This window comes from Cervus canadensis, chromosome 12 (assembly GCF_019320065.1).
Source record: "Cervus canadensis isolate Bull #8, Minnesota chromosome 12, ASM1932006v1, whole genome shotgun sequence".
NCBI lineage: Eukaryota > Metazoa > Chordata > Mammalia > Artiodactyla > Cervidae > Cervus > Cervus canadensis.
Window position 1 is genome coordinate 31941586 of NC_057397.1, and position 21521 is coordinate 31963106.

Genomic DNA, 21521 nt, shown 5'->3' on the forward strand with positions numbered 1-21521 from the left:
AAAAAAATTAAAAAAAAAAAAAAAAGAAAGTGAAAGAGGAGAGTGAAAAAGTTGGCTTAAAACTCAACATTCAGAAAACTAAGATCATGGCATTCAGTCCCATCACTTCATGGCAAATAGATGGGAAACAGTGGAAACAGTAAGAGACTTTATTTTGGGGGGCTCCAAAATCACTGCAGATGGTGACTGCAGCCATGAAATTAAAAGACGCTTGCTCCTTGCAAGAAAAGTTATGGCCAACGTAGACAGCATAATAAAAAACAGAGATATTACTTTGCCAATAAAGGTCCATCTAGTCAAAACTATGGTTTTTTCAGTAGTCATGTATGGATGTGAGAACTGGACTATAAAGAAAGCTGAGCGCCAAAGAACTGATGCTTTTGAACTGTGGTGTTGGAGAAAACTCTTGAGAGTCCCTTGGACTGCAAGGAGATCCAACCAGTCAATTCTAAAGGAAATCAGTCCTGAATATTCATTGGAAGGACTGATGCTGAAGCTGAAACTCCAATACTTTGGCCACCTGATGTGAAGAACTGACTCTTTCTAAAAGACCCTGATGCTGGGAAAGATTGAAAGCGGGAGGAAAAGGGGACAAGAGAGGATGAGATGGTTAGATGGCATCACCAACTCCATGGACATGAGTTTGAGTAGGCTCTGGGGGTTGGTGATGGACAGGGAGGCCTGGCATGTCGCAGTCCATGTGGTCAAAGAGTCAGACAGGACTGAGCAACTGAACTGAATTGAAATGATTAACACACGCACACTGGGATAGAAATATTATGCAACCTGAGAAAATGACTTTCGGGGAGAAGGGGGTGCAGGAGGGGAGAAGTAATCAACATGCCTTTTGTTTTGTTGGTTTGTGTGTTGATTTCTTAGTTTGTTTTACCTTTTTTTTGAGCAATTGAGCTCTTTTTCTAGGCACATGCTTCTCACCCCTGATCTCCTACACAAGTCCTAGAAGCTAAACAACTTCAGGTGCCATAACCGTTTACTACAGTTGATGTCTAGAAATTTGGTTTGAAATTTCTAGGCTGTGTCATCACATGCTAAGGCCAGAGCCCCTTTCTTAAATATTCAGAATCTGTCCCATGCTGGCAGGAAGTTTAGTAGGTTTTGAAAGCACTTGTCTAGAAGGTGAGAGAAGAATAGTTAGTGATGATTTCTATGCAGAGAAGGTTGGAAACAAAGCCCTGAGCAAAAATGAGACAGTGAGAGAAAACAGACTACCCTGTCCTGGCTAAGCCTTCCCACGCTCTAGTCTCTCGGTTTGCAACCTGCAGTTTATTTCCAAAACCAAGCGAGATAAGTCAGGATTGAGCCCTGCAGTGGGATACCGGCTAGTGTTCAGGGCTGTCTTTGAAAGGAACAGGGGCACGTGTGTCCGTGAATTCCTCTCTGCTCACACACTCACCTCGCTGTCACCTCACAGGCTGAAAGGCTGCTGGAGATGCTTCACAATCCAAATACCTGAGCCTTTGTTCTCGGAAAGGAGGACTTAAGAACTAAGCAGTGGCTTTCAGACTGATTGGGAGTAAAGTCAGCCATTCACAGCTTTTCATTCTTTGAGTCTCCTGAATGAAAATGATCTTTTAGAGAAATTAAAGCTCATTGAAAAAGGAAAGGCTTTTAAAGATGAAAGATCATGTGCTATTTGAAAAAGGCATTTAAATGTCCTAATTTTTCTTATATTGCACTATGATATGCAAATATGAAAAGATTTTGTCCCAGGCAGCTGCTCACCAGATACTTAGATAGAGTTGAAAATACCAGAAGTTGGGGCAGTCAATTGATTTAAAAAAATGTTTTTACATTTGAGTTGAAGAAGCATCGCCTAGACATCCGTTCTTTTCTTCCACAAGCATTTACCAAGCCCCTGTGGTATGCTGAATTTTGAGGGTGCTCTCAAGGGACAATGATAGAATTCCTGAGTGTATGAATGGCAGGGGGAGGTCACACAAGGCTTCATTGATGTCTGAACTTTCTTAAGTGAATTAAAAAGGGATCCACCATTTTGATAGGAGTAGAGCTGGTAGGACAGATGTCATGCTGGTACTTGAATCTAGAAGAACTTTTCAACACTAATGCCATGTTTGGGAAGATGTCGAATTTTGAGCAAAGAAGAGACATAGTTAGGCTAGCATCTAAGAAGATTGCTCTGGTGCCCTGGAGAGTTGAAGGTGAATTTAAAAGGAAATAGGGCTCCCCAGGTGGCTTGAGTGGTAAAGAACCTGCTTGCCAATGCAGGAGATGTAAGAGACAATGGGTTTAATCCCTGGGTCGGGACGATCCCCTGGAGGAGAACATGGCAACCCATTCTAGCATTCTTGCCTGGAGAATCCCATGGACAGAGGACCCTGGCGTGCTATAGTCCATAGAGTCCTAGAAAGGCAGACATGACAGGTGTCTTAGCACAGCATATAGACAGGAGACAGACCATTAGAAGCTATTAGTGATCTGGGGTGGGAGGGGGAAGAGAAGGCATAAACTGTGGTAGTGAAGAAGGAAATAGAGAAAAGAGAACAGCATTGAGAAGCATTTAAATGACAAGATCAGCAGGAGAAGTGATTGATCAGCTCTGATGAGTGGGGAAGATGCCAGAAGAGATGGAGTAAAAGGATCCAAGTGGACTCTAGTTCCGTTTATCACTCATGGAATGATAGTCATGCCACTGAGACAGAGACACTGTAAGACCCAAAACCATAATAACATGGATTATTTTCTGTAAACAGAGACCAAAGCACTAGAGTGCCCAATAGTCACAAGGCATTTCGTGTTTATCTAGTGCTCCATGAATTTTCAGTCATTTGGAAGACAGGGAGAGCTATTGCGTTTTAGAAATGAGTAACTACTGTCTCAGAGAGGAGGTCAGCCTCCTCAGGATCACACAGCTAGTAAGTGAGACAGCAGAACTTTCTTCCAAATCTGTCTGTCCCTCTGCTCCAGCAGAACTACAGCTGTTTCGAGAGGCTGTCTCCATGCCAGGGCAGAGACACGAACTGTCTGTCTTGGGGATGGTGTTTCCTGCCCAGGTGTCCTTGCCCAGTTGTATGTGTTGCTGACCATGATTAAGAGTGCATGCTCGTCTTGTTGGATGACACCCAAGAACTCTAGGATAGATGCATGCATGCGTGCTCAGTCACTTCAGCCGTGTCCAACTCTTTGCGACCCCATGGACTATAACCTGCCAGGCTCTTAACTCCATGAGATTTTCCAGGCAAGAATACTGGAGAGTTGCCATTTCCTCCTCCACAGGATCTTCCTGACCCAGGGATTGGACCCACATCTCCTGCATTATAGACAGATTCTTTACCGCTGAGCCACCAGGGAAGCCCTCTACTATAGATAGATATGTATTATGCATTTTTTCCCTTTGCCAGATAGAATCCAAAATGAAAGACTAATGATAAATTTCCAAGGAAATATCCCTGATGGATACCCTCCAATACCTTCTTCAGTGGCATAGCTTCTCCTGGGAGTCACCACTCTGAAACCCTAGGAGTCCCACATACCCTGAAAAACATTGGAGAGGATTTCACACATTTCAGACATGTGGGTGGGCTGGGGGCAGATGACATTTCTTCATGCTACACATGCAACGTACTCATTTGATCTGCTTCCTTAATCTGAGACAGAACTGACTTCAGTGAAAATATTCATGGAACTCAAAGGTGACTGCCTTAAATTAGTTTTGTGTTAAGTGCAATGTGTAGTTCCAATGTGATCAGGATGGAAGGTTCTGTTATGTGGAAGGAAAGTATGAGATGTTCCTTCTCTGCCTTCAGAAATAGCAGTTTGGGGTCAGTCATTTAGCCTGTCTGAATCTAGCTCCATCCCTACAAAATTAGAGCATGCTGTTGCAGGTTATTGGATAATTCCAATTAGAAATGGTCTGTGAAATCTTTGGACAGTATACATTTGATTACTTGAGGTATCACTGATTACTGAAGTCTTCCATTCTCACAATTCCAAAATAAGTTAAATAAGATGATTTCTAAAGTCCAGTCTTGACTATATGAGTCTATGTGACTTCTATGGGTCTGCTTTTGTGGAGTGGAGATTTAAGTTGATTGTCCAATTGATTCCTTTTATTGGTCAAATCAGACTACTTCTGCTTTTTTTTTTACTCTAAAAGCACCACTGTATACACTACATTACAAATATAGAAATTAAGACTCTGATTTTTTTAATCTTCTATTTTCACTGCCTCTACATAATGTTTTTTAGACAAAAAAAAAACCACATTGGTTTAAAAACCTCATAGCCCAATTCAATTCTTTAGAACCCAGCACCTTAGTAATCCCTCTGTGTTGGCAGCAGGCCACAAAGAGATGACAAGTGTATCAAGATACCCATGTCCTCAGTTCAAGATGGCTGGGAAGGGCGAGACTGGCCAGAGTCCCCTTGTCTGCTTATTCCAGTGTACTGTTCATGTGCTCAGTCGTTCAGTCATGTCTGACTCTTTGCGACACTATGAACTGTAGCCCGCCAGGCTCCTCTGTCCATGGGGATTCTCCAGGTAAGAATACTGAAATGGGTTGCCATTTCCTCCTCCAGGGGATCTTCCTGACCCAGGAATCAAACCCGCATCTCCAGCATTGGCAGCCGTGCTATACAGAATTGATGTTATTATTTTCCGTGTGTGCATGACATGAAACAGTTTGGGCAACACAATATGCACTAATCAGATTTACCAGATAATTTTCCTTTCATGGTAAACACATTGAAAAGCAGAGACATTACTTTGCCAACAAAGCCTGTATAGTCGAAGCTATAGTTTTTCCAGTAGTCGTTTGTGGATGTGAGAGTTGGACCATAAAGAAGGCTGAGCACCAAAGAAATGATGCTTTTGAACTGTGGTGTTGGAGAAGACTTCTGAGAGTCCTTTAGACTGCACGGAGGTCAAACCAGTCAATCCCAAAGGAAATCAATCCTGAATATTCACTGGAAGGACTGATGCTGAAGTTCCAATACTTTGGCGACCTGATGCTAAGAGCTGACTCATTAGAAAGACCCTGATGCTGGGAAAGACTGAAGACAGGAGAAGGGGATGACAGAGGACAAGATGGTTGGACGGCGTCACTGACTCCATGGACATGAGTTTGAGCAAAAGGTCTGCGAGATGGTGAAGGACAGGGAAGCCTGGCATGTTGCAGTCCCTGGGGTCGCAATGAGTCAGACATGACTGGCTGACTGAACAACCACAAAATGTAAATTGAATAAGGTATTTTGGTTTGTGTATTCATATTTTTTCCTCCTCAGCTTTGCTAGTTTCTTAACAGTAATGTTGGATTAACCATTAGTAATTGTTTGAAATCAGTCTCACCAGTCTAAGACTAGTGTGCCACTTATGCATTACTCTGAATTTCATAAATGCTAACTTGAGGCATATCTGACACATAACTGAGATATATATGAAGAACAAACCCTTTATAAAATTCCTTTAAAGCATAGAGACCTTGGGTTTTGAATTCAGAAGTTTGAATTTTTTAGAAAATCCTTGCTATTCAAATTAAGGCAGAATCCCTATTTTCAACCAAAAACAAAAGTTGTATTTGCAAGAGTGGGAAGGTGAAAAATGAAAAGGTCTGCAGATGAAGACAGATAATTAAGTTTTTCTCATGAATAAACACATGTTAACATTTCTTCACAGAGGTTGTTTTGTTGCCATCTTTTTATCCAATAAAATTTTGCGTTTAGGTAAGACAATAATAAAATATCTTAAGTAAATCTTTTAAAAATATTAAAATTCCTCCTTTGGTTGTAAAATATGAAATTTTTCATGGGGGGGTTACAATTTAACCTCTTTTAAGAAAACTCATATAGAGTACTGATTATTGTCTACAGAAAATCTTCAGGCATTTTTTTTTTTAAGATGCTAAAGGTCAATTCATACCTTAATAAAATCCACTTGAAGCCTGGGAAATCACCAAAAGATAAAAGAATCTCATCTCTGGAGTTAATGAGAGATTTCTAACATTCTTTAATTGACCCAGAAACCTTAAACTGCCTTAAACATTAGGTAAATATTAGTTTGGGGCTTAAAGCCTGCTGAGAGAATTTCATGTTGCCACTTGCCCCTACGATTTTATCCCAGTTAACATAACTTGTAATTATGCATTTATTTGTGTAGTTCCTTATGTCTTTAAATCTCTCATTAACCACAGGTTTTGTTTTTTCTTATTTTGAATAGAAATTAAGCTCTTCTGATTTGATTTAAAAGCCCATGTTTTCCTAATATGTTAAGTACAGGATGGTGGTAGAATCAGGGGGAAAAAAAACAGTAGTGTAGTAAGGAGATGTCATTGGACGTTTTGACTCCACATAGCAGAAATCAAAATAGTGCCTTAATCACAAAAGGTTTTGTTCTCGCAAGTAAAATACATCCAGAGTCGGATTGTCACAGCCGGGATAATAGTCACTAGGGACCCAGATGCTTTTCCCTCTCTGCTCCACCATGGAACATTCCATCAGTGAGTGTATATTATGGTTCAAAATGACTGTTGAACTATTTTTAGTGGACAAGACATGGAAGGAACCTAAATGTCTATCAGCAGATGAATGGGTGAAGAAGATGTGGCATATATATCCCCAGGTGACTCAGTGGTAAAGAATCTGCCTGCCAATGCAGGAGACACAGGAGCTGTGGATTTGGTCCCTGGGTCAGCATATCCCCTGAAGGAGGAAAAGACAACCCACTCCAGTATTCTTGCCTCGAAAATCCCTTGGAGAGAGGTGCCTGGTGTGCCACAGTCCATGGGGTGGCAAAGAGTCAGAAATGACACTCATCCCGTCCCAAAAATGGGATATTATTCAACCATAAAAAAGAATGAAATAATGCCATTTGTAGCAACATGGATGAACCTAGAGGTTACCATACTAAGTGAAGTAAGTCAGACAAAGACAAATATCATATATAATTTATATGAGGGATCTAAAAAAATAATACAAATGAACTTATTTACAAAGCAAAACTGGACTCACAGACATGGAAAACAAATTTAGGATTACCAAAGGGGAAAGAAAGTAAGGATCACTGAGGAATATCTTGTAATAACCTATAATGGCAAAGAATCTGAAAAAGAATATGTATGTCTGTTCATATCTATGTCTATAGATATATAAAACTGAATCACTTTGCCATACACCTGAAGCATTGTAAATCAATTGTTTAGCTCAGTTCAATCTCTCAGTTGTGTCTGACTCTTTGCGACCACATGGACTGCAGCACACCAGGCCTCCCTGTCCATCACCAACCCCCAGAGCCTACTCAAACTCATGTCCATGGAGTTGGTGATGCCATCCAACCTTCTCATCCTCTGTTGTCACCTTTTCCTCCCGCCTTCAATCTTTCCCAGCATCAGGGTCTTTTCCAAGGAGTCGGTTCTTCACATCAGGTGGCCAAAGTATTGGAGTTTCAGCTTCAGCATCAGTCCTTCCAATGAATATTCAGGACTGATTTCCTTTAGAATTGACTGGTTGGATCTCCTTGCAGTCCAAGGGACTCTCAAGAGTCTTCTCCAACACCACAGTTCAAAAGCATCAATTCTCTGTTGCTCAGCTTTCTCTATAGTCTAGCTCTCACATCCATACATGACTACTGGAAAAACCATAGCTTTCACTAGACGGACCTTTGTTGGTAAAGTAACGTCTCTGCTTTTTAGTATGCTGTCTAAGTTGGTCATAGCTTTTTTTCCAAGGAGCAAGTGTCTCTTAATTTCATGGCTGCAGTCACCATCTGCAGTGATTTTGGAGCCCCCCAAAATAAAGTCTCTCACTGTTTCCATTGTTTCCCCATTTATTTGCTATGAAGTGATGGGACCATGCCATGATCTTAGTTTTCTAAATGTTGAGTTTTAAGCCAACTTTTTCACTCTCCTCTTTCACTCTCATCAAGAGGCTCTTTAGTTCTTCATTTTCTGCCATAAGAGTGGTGTCATCTGCATATCTGAGGTTATTGATATTTCTTCTGGCAATCTTGATTCCAGCTTGTGCTTCATCCAGCCCAGCATTTTGCATGATGTAACCTGCAACTAAGTTAAATAACCAGGGTGACAATATATAGCCTTGACGTACTCCTTTCCTGATTTGGAACCAGTCTGTTGTTCCATGTCCAGTTCTAACTGTTGCTTCCTAACCTGCATACAGATTTCTCAGGAGGCAGGTCAGGTGGCGTGGTATTCCCACCTCTTTAAGAATTTCCACAGTTTGTTGTGATCCACACAGTCAAAGGCTTTGGTGTAGTCAATAAAGCAGAAGTAGATGTTTTTCTGGAACTCTCTTGCTTTTTCAATGATCCACTGGATCTTAGCAGTTTGATCTCTGGTTCCTCTGCCTTGTCTAAATCCAGCTTGAACACCTGGAAGTTCACAGTTCATGTACTGTTGAAGCCTGGCTTGGCGAATTTAGAGCATCACTTTGCTAGCATGTGAGATGAGTGCAATTGTGCAGTAGTTTGTACATTCTTTGGCATTGCCTTTCTTTAGGATTGGAATGAAAATCGACCTTTTCCAGTCCTGTGTGCTGAGTTTTCCATATTTGCTGGCATATTGAGTGCAGCACTTTCACAGCATCATCTTGTAGGATTTTAAATAGCTCAACTGGAATTCCATCACCTCCACTAGCTTTGTTCGTAGTGGTTCTTCCTAAGGCCCACTTGACTTTGCATTCCAGGATGTCTGGCTCTAGGTGAGTGATCACACCATTGTAGTTATCTGGGTCATGAAGATCTTTTTTGTATAATTCTTCTGTGTATCTTGCCACCTCTTTTTACTATCTCCTGCTTCTGTTACGTCCATACCATTTCTGTCCTTTATTGTGCCCATCTTTGCATGAAATGTTCCCTTGGTATCTCTAATTTTCTTGACGAAATCTCTAATCTTTTCCATTCTATTGTTTTCCTCTATTTCTTTGTATTGATCACTGAGAAGCCTTTCTGATCTCTCCTTGCTGTTCTTTGGAACTCTGCATTCAAATGGGTGTACCTTTCCTTTTTTCTTTTGCCTTTAGCTTCTCTTCTTTTCTCAGCTATTTGAAAGTCCTTGTCAGACAACCATTTTGATTTTTGCATTTCTTTCTCTTGGGGATGGTCTTGATCACTGCCTCCTGTATGATGTCATGAACCTCCATCCATAGTTCTTCAGGTACTCTGTCTATCAGATATAATCCCTTGAATCTACTTGTTACTTCTACTGTATAATCGTAAGGGATTTGATTTAGGTCATACTTGAATGGTCTAGTGGTTTTCCCTACTTTCTTCAATTTAAGTCTGAATTTGACAATAAGGAGTTCATGATCTGAGCCACAGTCAGCTTCCAGTCTTGTCTTTGCTGACTATATAGAGCTTCTCCATCTTTGCCTGCAAAGAATATAATCAGTCTGATTTCGGTGTTGACCATCTGGTGATATCCATGTGTAGAGTCTTCTCTTGTGCTGTTGGAAGAGGGTGTTTGCTATGACCAGTGCGTTCTCTTGACAAAACTTTGTTAGCCTTTGACCTGCTTTGTTTTGTACTCCAAGGCCAAATTTGCCTGTTACTTCTGGTAGCTCTTGACTTCCTACTTTTGCATTCCGGTCCCCTATAATGAAAAGGACATCTTTTTGGGGGTGTTAGTTCTAGAAGGTATTGTAGGTCTTCATAGAACCATTCAACTTCATCTTCTTCAGTAGTACTGGTCAGGGCATGGACTTGGATTACTGTGATATTGAATGACTTGCCTTGGAACAAAGGTTTGTCTTGGAACAACAGTTTGCCTTGGAACAAATGACAGAGACCATTCTGTCATTTTTGAGATTGCATCCAAGTACTGCATTTTGTACTCTTTTGTTGACTAAGATGGCTACTCCATTTTTTCTTAGGGATTCTTCCCCAAAGGAGTAGATATAACGGTCATCTGAGTTAAATAAACCCATTCCAGTCCATTTTAGTTCACTGATTCCTAAAATGTTGATGTTCACTCTTGCCATCTCCTGTTGCACCACTTCCAATTTGCCTTGATTTGTGGACCTATCATTCCAGGTTCCTATGCAGTATTGCTCTTTAGAGCATTGGACTTTACTTCCATCACCCATCACATCTACAACTGGGTGTTGTTTTTGCTTTGGCTCCATCTCTTCATTCTTTCTGGAGTTATTTCTCCACTGATCTCCAGTAGCATATTGGGCACCTACCAACCTGGAGAGTTTACTTTTTAGTGTCATACCTTTTTGCCTTTTCATACTATGCCTAATATGCTACTGGAGAAGAGTGGAGAAATAACTCCAGAAAGAATGAAGAGATGGAGCAAAAGCAAAAACAACACCCAGTTGTGGATGTGACTGGTGATGGAAGTAAGGTCTGATACTATAAAGAGCAGTATTGCATAGGAACCTGGAATGTTAGGTCCATGAATCAAGGCAAATTGGAAGTGGTCAAACAGGAGATGGCAAGAGTGAACATCGACATTGTAGGAATCAGTGAACTAAAATGGACTGGAATGGGTGAATTTAACTCAGATGACCATTATATGTACTACTCCCTTAGAAGAAATGGAGTAGCCATTATAGTCAACAGAAGATTCCAAAATGCAGTACTTGGATGCAACCTCAAAAACGACAGAATGATCTCTGTTTCCAAGACAAACCATTCAATATCACAGTAATCCAAGTCTATGCCCTGACCATTAATGCTGAAGAAGATGAAGTTGAACAGTTCTATGATGACCTACAAGACCTTCTAGAACTAACATCCCTTAAAAGACGTCTTCCTCGTTATAGGGGACTGGAATGCAGAAGTAGGAAGTCAAGAGCTACCAGAAGTAACAGGCAAATTTGGCCTTGGAGTACAAAATGAAGCAGGTCAAAGGCTAACAGAGTTTTGACAAGAGAACGCACTGGTCATAGCAAAAAACACTCTTGTAGACAGTATATATACTGGTCTTGCTTTTGTATCCATTCAACCAGTCTATGTCTTTTGACTGGTACATTTCATCCATTTACATTTAAAGTAATTATTGATATATACATTCCTACTGGCATTTTCTTAATTGTTTTGGGTTTGTTTTTGTAGGTCTTCCCCTTTTCTTATGTTTCCTGCATAGAGAAGTCCCTTTAGCATTTGTTGTAAAACTAGTTTGGTGATGCTGAATTCTCTTAACTTTTGCTTATCTGTAAAGCTTTTCATTTCTCCATTGATTTTGAATGAGATCCTTGCTGTGTATAATAATCTTGGTTGTAGGTTTTTCCCTTTCATTACTTTAAACATATCCTGCCACTCCCTTCTGATCTGCAGAGTTTCTGCTGAAAGATCAGCTCTTAACCTTATGGAGATTCCTTTCTGTTACTTATTGCTTTTCCCTTGTTGCTTTTCATTTGTTTCTTTTTTTCTTTTTTGTTGGTTTGATTAATATGTGTTTCAGTTTGCGTGGAGCACATATTCAATGTGTTTCTCCTTGGCTTTATCCTATATGGGACTCTCTGTGCTTCTTAGACTTGACTGATTATCAGCTATTGATGTGGGCTCAATCCCTGGGTCAGGAAGATTCCATAGAGGAGGGGATAGCAACCCACTCCAGTATTCTTGCCTGGAGAACCCCATGGACAGAGGAGCCTGGCAGGCTATGGTCCACAGGGTCACAAAGAGTTGGAGACAGCTGTAGCAACTTAGTGCACATGCATTGCATTAGTCTATATTTTTAACATTTATGTACAGGATGATTAAGTTGGTGATTGTTAGCAAAATAATGGGGGAAAGTGGAAAAGAACTGATTTGTTTGGGGGAAAAGTTACCAGGTTCAGAGTCAGAACCGGAATGTGAGTTTCAGCATTCTGAACCTCCTGTAGGGGATGACAGTGGATTAGAGAAGGAATAATAATGCATTCTCTAGCTTCCTACAGAGGTTACTGTGAAGAACAAATAATAATCCATGCCAAAGTCTTTCTTTAGTTGTGATGCATTGTGAACATAGAGGGATTTATTTTATCCAAAGAACAATTAAGGTATTAATGGGATTTGAAATATGAGAAAATACCTAAGTGTATGAAAAATCTTGTTCACAGTTCAGTTACTATCAACTTAAGGTCAGACTTTCAGAGGATAATTAAATGTATGTCGAGGAAAGTGCCAGCTAAGAAATAGTTGTGTACTAACCAAGGTGGAAACTCCTGACTTTCATCTTACCTTGACTGGCTAATGTAGCTCTTTGTGGTTTTTTTAATTTGAAAAAAAATGAACGTCAGATTCCACTATGGTGTTCAGGGTGATATTAACCCAGAGTGAATATTGTGCACATTCTAGGGAGCCTTTCTTTTTTTAAATATTTTTTATTGAAGTGTGGTTGTTTTACAGTATTTCAAGTGTACAGCAAAGTGATTCAGTTATATATATATATATATATATATATATTCTTTTTCAGATTCTTTTCCATATAGGTCATTACAAGATATTGAGTATAGTTCCCTGTGCTATACAGTAGATCCTTATTGTTTATATATTTTGTATATGGTAGTGTGTATCCACTAATCCCAAATTTCCAATTTATCCTTTCCCCTTTGGTAACCACAGTTTGTTTTCTATGTCTGTGAGTCTACTTCTGTTTTATAAATAAAATCATTTTATCATATTTTAGATTCTACATGTAAGCAATATCATGTGATATTTGTCTTTCTCTACACATGATAATCCCTAGGTCCATCCATGTTGATACAAATGGCATTATTTCATTCTTTTTTATGGCTGAGTGGTATTCTATTGTATATATATACCACATCTCCACATCTTCTTTATCCATTTATCTGTCAATGGACGTTAGGTTGCTTCCATGCCTTGGCTATTGTAAATAGTGCTGGTAGGAACATTAGGGTGCATATATCTTTTCAAGTTAGAGGTTTCATCTTTCCTGAATATATGCTGGGGGCTTTCAAAGTATGCTGTCTGTCCAACCTTTAGAAAGAGAGCAGTTGCCAGCACATTCTGGATCTGTATTATACCTAGCCCTGGATATAACTCCCCATTTGATAGTAGGGCTCTTTTCTATTCACCCAGTATCTCCAATCATGCTTTACCCAGAAGCTCTACAAGATTGGTGAATTAAGTGTATGCAGTGAAAATAAAAAATAAATAAATAAATAAAAATAAAATGTATGCAGTGATTAAGGTAAATGGAATTGAGCGAGAAATGACAGGTAATTTTAGTGCTTAGTCAACTTTCTAGGGAAGAATATAGAAAATGGCAAAGCAAGGGTGCTACATGGAACTCAGTTCCACACTTAGTCTTCCCTGACTTGGCTTATTAGGCACTCTCAACAAGCCAGACACACTAGAACAAGAAGGAATCTAATAAGCCATGAAGTACCCACACCCAAACATTTGTCCAGAGGCTATGCATCAAACCCCCCCCAGATGTATTGCACTTGAAAGAGTCATGTCTTCCCTCTTATTTTGCATGTAGATCTAACAAGCCATCTCTTCAGTGTCTCCCAAGCTTGTTAGGCAGAGGGAGGGTGGAGTTGCGAGAGGTAAATACACTTACAATAACTACAAGTGATAATGGATAGCGAAGAAGATGAAAACAACCTTGTGAAAGGTATTCATGAGGAACTCCAAACAGTATCGGTCCCTCGTCATTTATGTGTTGGGCAAACAGCTTTCCACATCCCAGTAGGAAAAAGTCTGAATTATAGCTTAAAAGCAGTATTTATGTTAACAATGATGACCCAAAGCCATAAAACAAACACAACAGTGACATCATTCCCAGTATTTTTTGAGAACTAGGAAATATATGATTCACTTTTGAAAGTGCATGTCGCAGATTAAATCATAATCCCGATTATCACCACCCCTCCTCCACCAGAGATGTGACCAGAGTTCAACGTCCCTGCCCACTGCTTGGGACTTGCAGAGCCTCCCTGGGAGCAGACCCTACCCCCACCCCACCCTGGGCTCCACCACATGCACTGCTTTGGCCAGAGGCAAGTAAGCAGGGGCATCAGATGCCGTGTCCAAGCCATTGAGTAGGAGTGGCATTCCAGATTTCCACGAACTCTCCTGCACCTGGTGTCTGTCATGAGTCCGGCGTGACTCGCACTGGGGCTGCTTCCTCGGCCTGAGGCCTGGCCTGGGACGACTCAGAGAGCCACCACCCCTGTGGCCTCCATGTAACACAGGGAGACATAACCCTCCCTTTCTTGTTATGTCTCTGAGCTTCGGGAGGTTTTTTTTTTTTTTTTTTTTTCACATTCAGTATGTTTCATAATGGTTCCTGTTCATTTGTTTTAAGCTCCTGTCTTTAAATAATTTAAATAAGATTTCATGGAAGTTCACATATCTAGAAACCCTTCCCCCAACTCTTGGCTTCTCTGACTCAGATGATAGAGAATCCACCTACAATGCAGGAGACCTGGGCTTGATCCCTGGGTTGGAAGGTTCCCTGGAGAAGGAAAATGAAACCCACTCCAGTATTCTTGCCTGGAGAATTCCAGGGACAGAGGAGCCTGACAGGCCATGGGGTCACAAAGAGTCAGACACGAGTAAGCAACTAACACTTTTACTTCCCCCCAACTCTAATAGATTATTGAGATATTACTGTGAATTACTAACTTCTCTGAGTTTCAGTTTCCTCAATTGTTGTTGTTTAGCCACGAAATTGTATCTAACTTTTTTGCAACCCTGTGGACTGTAGCCTGCCAGGTTCTGCTATTCATGGAATTTCCCAGGCAAGAATACTGGTGTGGGCTGCCATTTCCTCCTCCAGGGCATCTTTTCTACTCAGGGATCTACCCATGTCTCCTGCATTGGCAGGTGGGTTCTTTACTACGGACCCACCAGGAAAACCCCTAACGTCAATTAAAATTGCACATGAAGAGATGGTGGGAAAACAGCCACAAGGAGCCACGTACAATATATAAACTAGATTGTCCCCCGCCTTCACCCAGCAAGTCACGGGCCAAGGAACAAGGCCTGATGGAGCTGGGGGGCTCTCAGTGGATGGAGTCTCCATGGACTAGTGATATGGAGGATGATGTCATAAGGGTGTGGGTTAAGGACAGCTGGCAGCCACCTGCCCTCCTTTTAGAAAATTTTAGGGGTCGTGAGTATAGATCTCTGGGATCATAGGCATAAAGCAGAAAGCCACGTCCAGTCTTCTTTCTGTCTCTGGAAAATGAAGCCCTCCGGCACTAACTCTGAGCCTGAGAATGACCAACTTCGTGACTATGCACAAATTATTACATCTTCTGCCTCGGCACCCAGGATTAATTAATCATTGCAAGTTGTCTCGCGACTGCACAATGCTAAATACAAATAGAGGAGACCCCCGAATTCATGGAGCTGTGACTCGTGGTCTTGAATATTCATGTTCAACCAACGCCAGTCCACTCTCTCACCCAGCAACGACTCTTTGTTTTACTGAGCTCAGAAGGGTCCCCTTCTGTTTGGAAAGTGAAAGGGGGCCTGTACGTGATGTGTGGCTCCTCTGCGGATGCCCTGTTGCGTGTTCCTGGGGGAGATGCTCTAAGGTGCGGTGGCCGCTGCCTAGAAACTTCAGCAACACCTGACACCCATTTTCACTCCCAGATTTCTCCCTATTAATTTGGCCAATTCAGAATTCACTAGGTCTCCAAGATCTTTTCAAGTGAAAATGTGCTTTAGAAGAAAATAGAGAAACAGAAGAGTTAGGAACGAAGTTTCTGGTGTGGGGTAGCCCCAGTTCTGCCTGCTGCTGTGTAACCTTGGATGGATTCCTTAACTTCTCTGAGTCTCAGTTTCCTCATTTAAAAAAAAAAAAAAGCAATAATAGTGCCTGCTTCATTGTACACGGTGGGGATAAAATGGGCTGAAGACAAGTTTAGTACATGATATACGCTTCCCTGATGGCTCAGATGGTAAAGAATTTGCCTGCAATGCAGGAGACCTGGGTTGGGTCCTTGGGTTGGGAAGATCCCCTGGAGAAGGGAATGGCAACCCACTCCAGTATTCTTGGAAAATCTCATAAGACAGAGGAGCCTGGTAGGGTATAGTCCATGGGGTCACAAAGAGTAGGACATGACTGAGCAACTAACACTTTCACTTTTCAAGTGCTCAACGGATACTAGTGAAAATTGTTACTTCTTTTTATATTCTGTGTTTTATTTTATTTGTTTTTAAATTTTTGGCTGCATTGGGTCTTCATTGCGGTGAGCAGTCTTTTTCTAGTAATGGCACATGGGCTTCTCTCATTGTGGCACACAAGCTTAGTTACCCTGTGGCATGTGGGATTTTAGTTCCCTGACCGGGAATCAAACCCACATCCCCTGCATTGGCAGGCAGATTCTCAACCACTGCACCACCGGGGAAGTCCCTGTTACTTCTTGATAAAAGGGTAAATGTTGATCCACATGTTGGAAATAAAAGGTTGGAGACCCACGAAAGCAGAAGGAAGGAGGGAGTGATGGAGGACTTGACATAGTCAAGGAGCATATGGGGGCAGTTGTATGTGAGGAATGAAGGGGAAATAGACAAGAAAATGGAGGGGTGGAGGGGAAGGCCACAAATTCAAGATGTGCCACTTCTGAGAAGTGCCCAGGTCCCCACAGCTGTCGCAGTGTGCTGGAATACATGCCCCAAAGTCAGGCAACTGGTAAAACCTGATTCCAGAATTCCTATCTCTCCTCAACCAGGATGACTCAGTTTCCTAAGAAGTAACTGCTACAAGAGTTAAAGATACACAAAGAAAGTTTGGAAGGTTGCAAACTTGACCTTCCTTCTGTTTCCACCCACCACACTATTTCAGGAAGTTCTGTCCTATTTCCCAGATTACTTTTGCGTGGCCTCGTCCCTTTTCCTCCTCTTGCTCAGCATCAGAAGGAGAATTCAGCTCAGGGGTTCCCAGAGTACCGAATGCCTGTTGCGCACTGCAGTGGGTTGATATCTTCTGGGATCATGCTGTGTCATTGAGTCAGTTTGTTTTCTTACTGCATCTGTATTTGTCTGCTAGTGTCTCAAAGAGGAGGTGATAAATGAGAGTAAAAGACCCAGAGTGGGAGATCGGCAGAGACAGCTGGACAGAAGTAGCAAACTGAAGATGGGCTTCCTCAAAACAGAAGCAGTAACTCACTCTGCTGCCTTAATCTCTAGTAAGGTTTTTACCTAAAGGTGGAAAACCAATGGTGGTGATTGATAAACCTGTCTTAGTTCGAAACCATCATTTAATAAATGTAACAGACTTTGTCATCACACCGTGCCACTGTAAGACTTCGCTAATTCACGTATGCAAGGATTTGTGGAACCTAGTTCCTCCAGACATTGAAAGAGAATATATAGAAAAGAATATGAGAGGGTCCTTTGAAAACTGCTCCAAAGAACACTTTTGGATATTTGCTCTCCAGCAGAAAACTCTTTCAGTTCCTATGGGGTGTGCTGAAAGCTTGCCTTTTCAGCAACTCTGCAAAAGATGATCTTAGAGAATGATCCTATCAGCTATGAAATAATTGGCAATCTCAAGAGTCCCGTTTTGTGAATGATCAGCTGTCTCAGCCAGTGCCAAGGCCTGAGAGATCAATGCTCAGGAAAAGACGTAAAGTACCTGCCCCAGGCCCGGTTCCACCTGCCTTTCCTTCTGCTAAAGTGAGCAAGTTGATTGCTCTACCCTGGACCAGTACTACCAGCATCAGCATACCCCAGGAACTTGTTACACTTGCAGTATCTTGGGCCTTCCAGGTAAATCAGGAGCTCTGGAATAATTAACAAGATTTCCATTGATTATAGTGAGCCCCTGCTCACTATATGATTTAAGTACTTGAGCTTGGGGCCTTTGTTTAATAGTAAAACGGTTCTTCTCTTCATGGCTCTTTTAAAGCATCCAGTATTCTGAAACTGGGCTTACCAGGTGGCACTAGTGGTAAAGAACCTGCCTCCCAATGCAGGAGATGTCAAACAAAGACTTGGGTTTGATCCCAGGGCCAGCAAGATCCCCTGGAGTAGGAAATGGCTACCCACTCCAGTATTCTTGCCTAGGAAATTCCATGGACATAGGAGCCTTGGGGGCTACAGTCCATGGGGTCTCAAGGAGTCGGACATGACTGAGCATGCACACACACGTTCTGAAACAGATGCCAAATGTGGTAAAGAAGATGTTTTTCTTAGAAGGACAACTTTCTCAAAATCAAGAGAGAAATCAGTGACCTAAATTGGAAGGAAAAATATCTAGTTCTTGGATTAGGATTCTTAGCCTAGACCTTCATCTTTCTTGTCTGGCTTTATGCTCCAATAAAATCGATTAATGGTAAAATAGATATTTAGTGGGTTAACCTGCTGTATAGCGCAGGGAGCTCAGCTTCTTGCTCTGTGATGACCTAAAGGGGTGGGATGGAGGCTCGTGAGGGAGGGGTACACACATATAGCTGAGTCACTTCGTTGTACAGCAAAAAGTAACCACAACATTGTAAAGCAAGTATATTCCAATGGAAAAAAAGTAAAATAATCAAAAGGAATAATAGTGTGTGACATATCATTTATATGAAATTTAAATTTCAGTACTTACAAATAAAGTTTTATCAAACCTGTCAAAAAAACTGATTAATGAATTACTTATGGAAATTTTGAATGATTTCTGAGTTGAATTTAACCCAAACACGAAAGTAGTGGTGTATAAGGAATTTTTCTTGGTGAACTTGAAATGCAATTCCTTTGAGTCATATGGACATTAAATATACTGGCTTCCTATCTGTGTAACTACAGCTTTGTTGGTTCTATTGAGATAATACTTAACCAACCAATGAACCAATTCAAAATTACCCCTTCCACTGCTCTCCCATAATTTACGTCATAAGTTTGTTTATTAAGAGGAAAAGATTCAGGAGTTAGATGGAAAAAAATCTTCAAATATGTAAAGCATTTAGTATTGAGAAGAATATAGAATTATTTTGTGTGGTTCAGTAAAATGAGCATGATTAAATACCTGAAAGATAGGAGGACAGATTTTTGTTCAAATAAAGGGAAAGATTTTTAATCGTAATTCTACCCCAAACTAAACAGGTAGCCTGATGAGTTCTGTGTTATCCACCAGGGACATTTTCTATTGGTGCCCTCAGTTCAGTTCAGTCCCTTAGTTGTGTCCGACTCTTTGCGACCCCATGGACTTCAGCACGCCAGGCTTCCCTATCCATCACCAACTCCCGAAGCCTACTCAAACTCACGTCCATTGAGTCAGTGATGCCATCCAACCATCTCATCATCTGTCATCCCCTTTCCTCCCACCTTCAATATTTCCCAGCATCAAGGTCTTTTCAGATGAGTCAGTTCTTCGCATCAGTTGGCCAAAGTATTGGAGTTTCAGCTTCAGCATCAGTCCTTCCAATGAACACCCAGGACTGATCTCCTTTAGGATGGACTGGTTGGATCTCCTTGCAGTCCAAGGGACTCTCAAGAGTCTTCTCCAGGGCCCCGGGGCCACTGGAGGCAGCAAGGAGGAGGCACTGAACTGAGCTCTTGACTGGCATCAACTCTAAATCCTCAGAACATCCCAGGGAGGGTCCCCTGTCCTGAGCCATGAGTGAGCTGAAGGACTGCCCCTTGCAGTTCCACGACTTCAAGTCTGTGGACCACCTGAAGGTCTGTCCCCGCTACACAGCGGTGTTGGCGCACCCTGAGGATGACGGCATCGGCATTGAGGAGCTGGACACCCTGCAGCTGGAGCTTGAGACCCTGCTCTCCTCTGCCAGCCGGCGCCTGCGGGTGCTTGAGGCTGAAACCCAGATCCTCACTGACTGGCAGGATAAGAAAGGTGACCGATGATTCCTGAAGCTGGGTCGAGACCATGAGCTTGGAGCTCCCCCCAAACATGGGAAGCCCAAGAAGCAGGAACTGGAAGGGAAGGCGGGACATGGGCCTGGCCCTGGCCCTGGGCAACCCAAATCCAAAAACCTTCAGCCCAAGATCCAGGAATATGAATTCACTGATGACCCAATTGATGTGCCATGTATCGCCAAGAATGACGCCCCCAACAGATTCTGGGCTTCGGTGGAGCCATACTGTGCTGATAGCACCAGTGAGGAAGTGTGCACGCTAGAGGAGCTACTGAAACCCCCAGAAGATGAGGCTGAACATTACAAGATTCCGCCCCTGGGGAAGCACTACTCCCAGCGCTGGGCACAGGAGGACGTGCTGGAGGAGCAGAAGGACGGGGCCCGGGCAGCAGCCGCGGCTGACAAGAAGAAAGGCCTCATGGGGCCCCTGACCGAACTGGACACTAAAGATGTGGATGCCCTGCTGAAGAAGTCTGAGGCCCAGCATGAGCAGCCAGAAGACGGGTGTCCCTTTGGTGCCCTGACACAGCGCCTGCTGAAGGCCTTGGTGGAGGAAAATATTTTTTCCCCCATGGAGGACTCTTCTATTCCAGACATGTCTGGGAAAGAATCGGGGGCGGATGGGGCAAGCACCTCTCCCCGCAATCAGAACAAGCCCTTCAGCGTGCCGCATACTAAGTCCTTGGAGAGCCGCATCAAGGAGGAGCTGATCGCCCAGGGCCTGCTGGAATCTGAGGACCGCCCCGCAGAGGACTCGGAGGACGAGGTTCTGGCGGAGCTGCGCAACTGGCAGGCTGAGCTGAAGGCGCTCAGTGCCCACAACCGCACCAAGAAGCACCACCTGCTGAGGCTGGGGAAGGAGGAAGTGAGCCGGCAGGAGCTGAGGCAGCGGGTCCGCATGGCAGACAATGAGGTCATGGATGCCTTCCGCAAGATCATGGCTGCCCGGCAGAAGAAACGGACCCCCACTAAGAAGGAGAAAGACCAAGCTTGGAAGACTCTGAAGGAGCGTGAGAGCATCCTGAAGCTGCTGGACGGGTAGCTGTCACCCCTGCTCAGGCCGCCTTCCCCCGGCCTGGGAAGGGGAGGCCCACTTCCTTTGGGCTTCCAGAAGCTTCGGCCTGTGGCTGCCTAGCTAATGTCAAATGGCAGCAGTCTCTAGAGGCTGGGCCCTGCCCTGACATCTTCTGGCCTAACTCTATTCAGCCAGAACATGAGAGGCCCTGCTGGGCTGGCCTGGGGCCCAGTCTCTGCTTGGTCCCCCAAATGAGAGGGGGGCTTCATTTCTGGGTCATCCTCACCCCCTCCCCTCCCCACCCCTTTCACCCTCAAGGACTTTTCCCTTGTGGTTTTGTAAAGTGCAGACTTAAGAATAAAGAGACTGAAACATGGTTTTTTTTAAAAAAAAAAAAAAAAGTCTTCTCCAACACCATAGTTCAAAAACATCAATTCTCTGTTGCTCACCTTTCTTTATAGTCCAACTCTCACATCCATACATGACTACTGGAAAAACCATAGCTTTGACTAAATGCTAAAAACTAAACCATAGCTTTTACTTTGTTGGTAAAGTAATGTCTCTGTTTTTTAATATACTGTCTAGGTTGGTCATAGCTTTTCTTCCAAGGAGCAAGTGTCTTTTAATTTCATGGCTGCAGTCACCATCTGCAGTGATTTTGGAGCCCAAAATAATAAAGTCTCCCACAGTTTCCATTGTTTCCCCATTTATTTGCCATGAAGTGATGGGACTGGATGCCATGATCTTA

The 21521-nt window shown here is 42.6% G+C and overlaps 2 protein-coding genes across 7 annotated transcripts in view; both read left to right on the plus strand.

Moving 5' to 3' along the window:
- The window catches only part of SULF1 (sulfatase 1), a 188440-nt gene that overhangs the window by 68965 nt on the left and 97954 nt on the right, over positions 1-21521 (plus strand). The window lies entirely within an intron of this gene.
- Positions 19285-21157, plus strand: LOC122451335 (transcriptional adapter 3-like). Its single transcript, XM_043484101.1, is given in 2 exon segments — positions 19285-20910; positions 21003-21157. A coding segment is annotated over 1 exon segment (1299 nt). The 5' UTR covers positions 19285-19501; the 3' UTR covers positions 20801-20910; positions 21003-21157.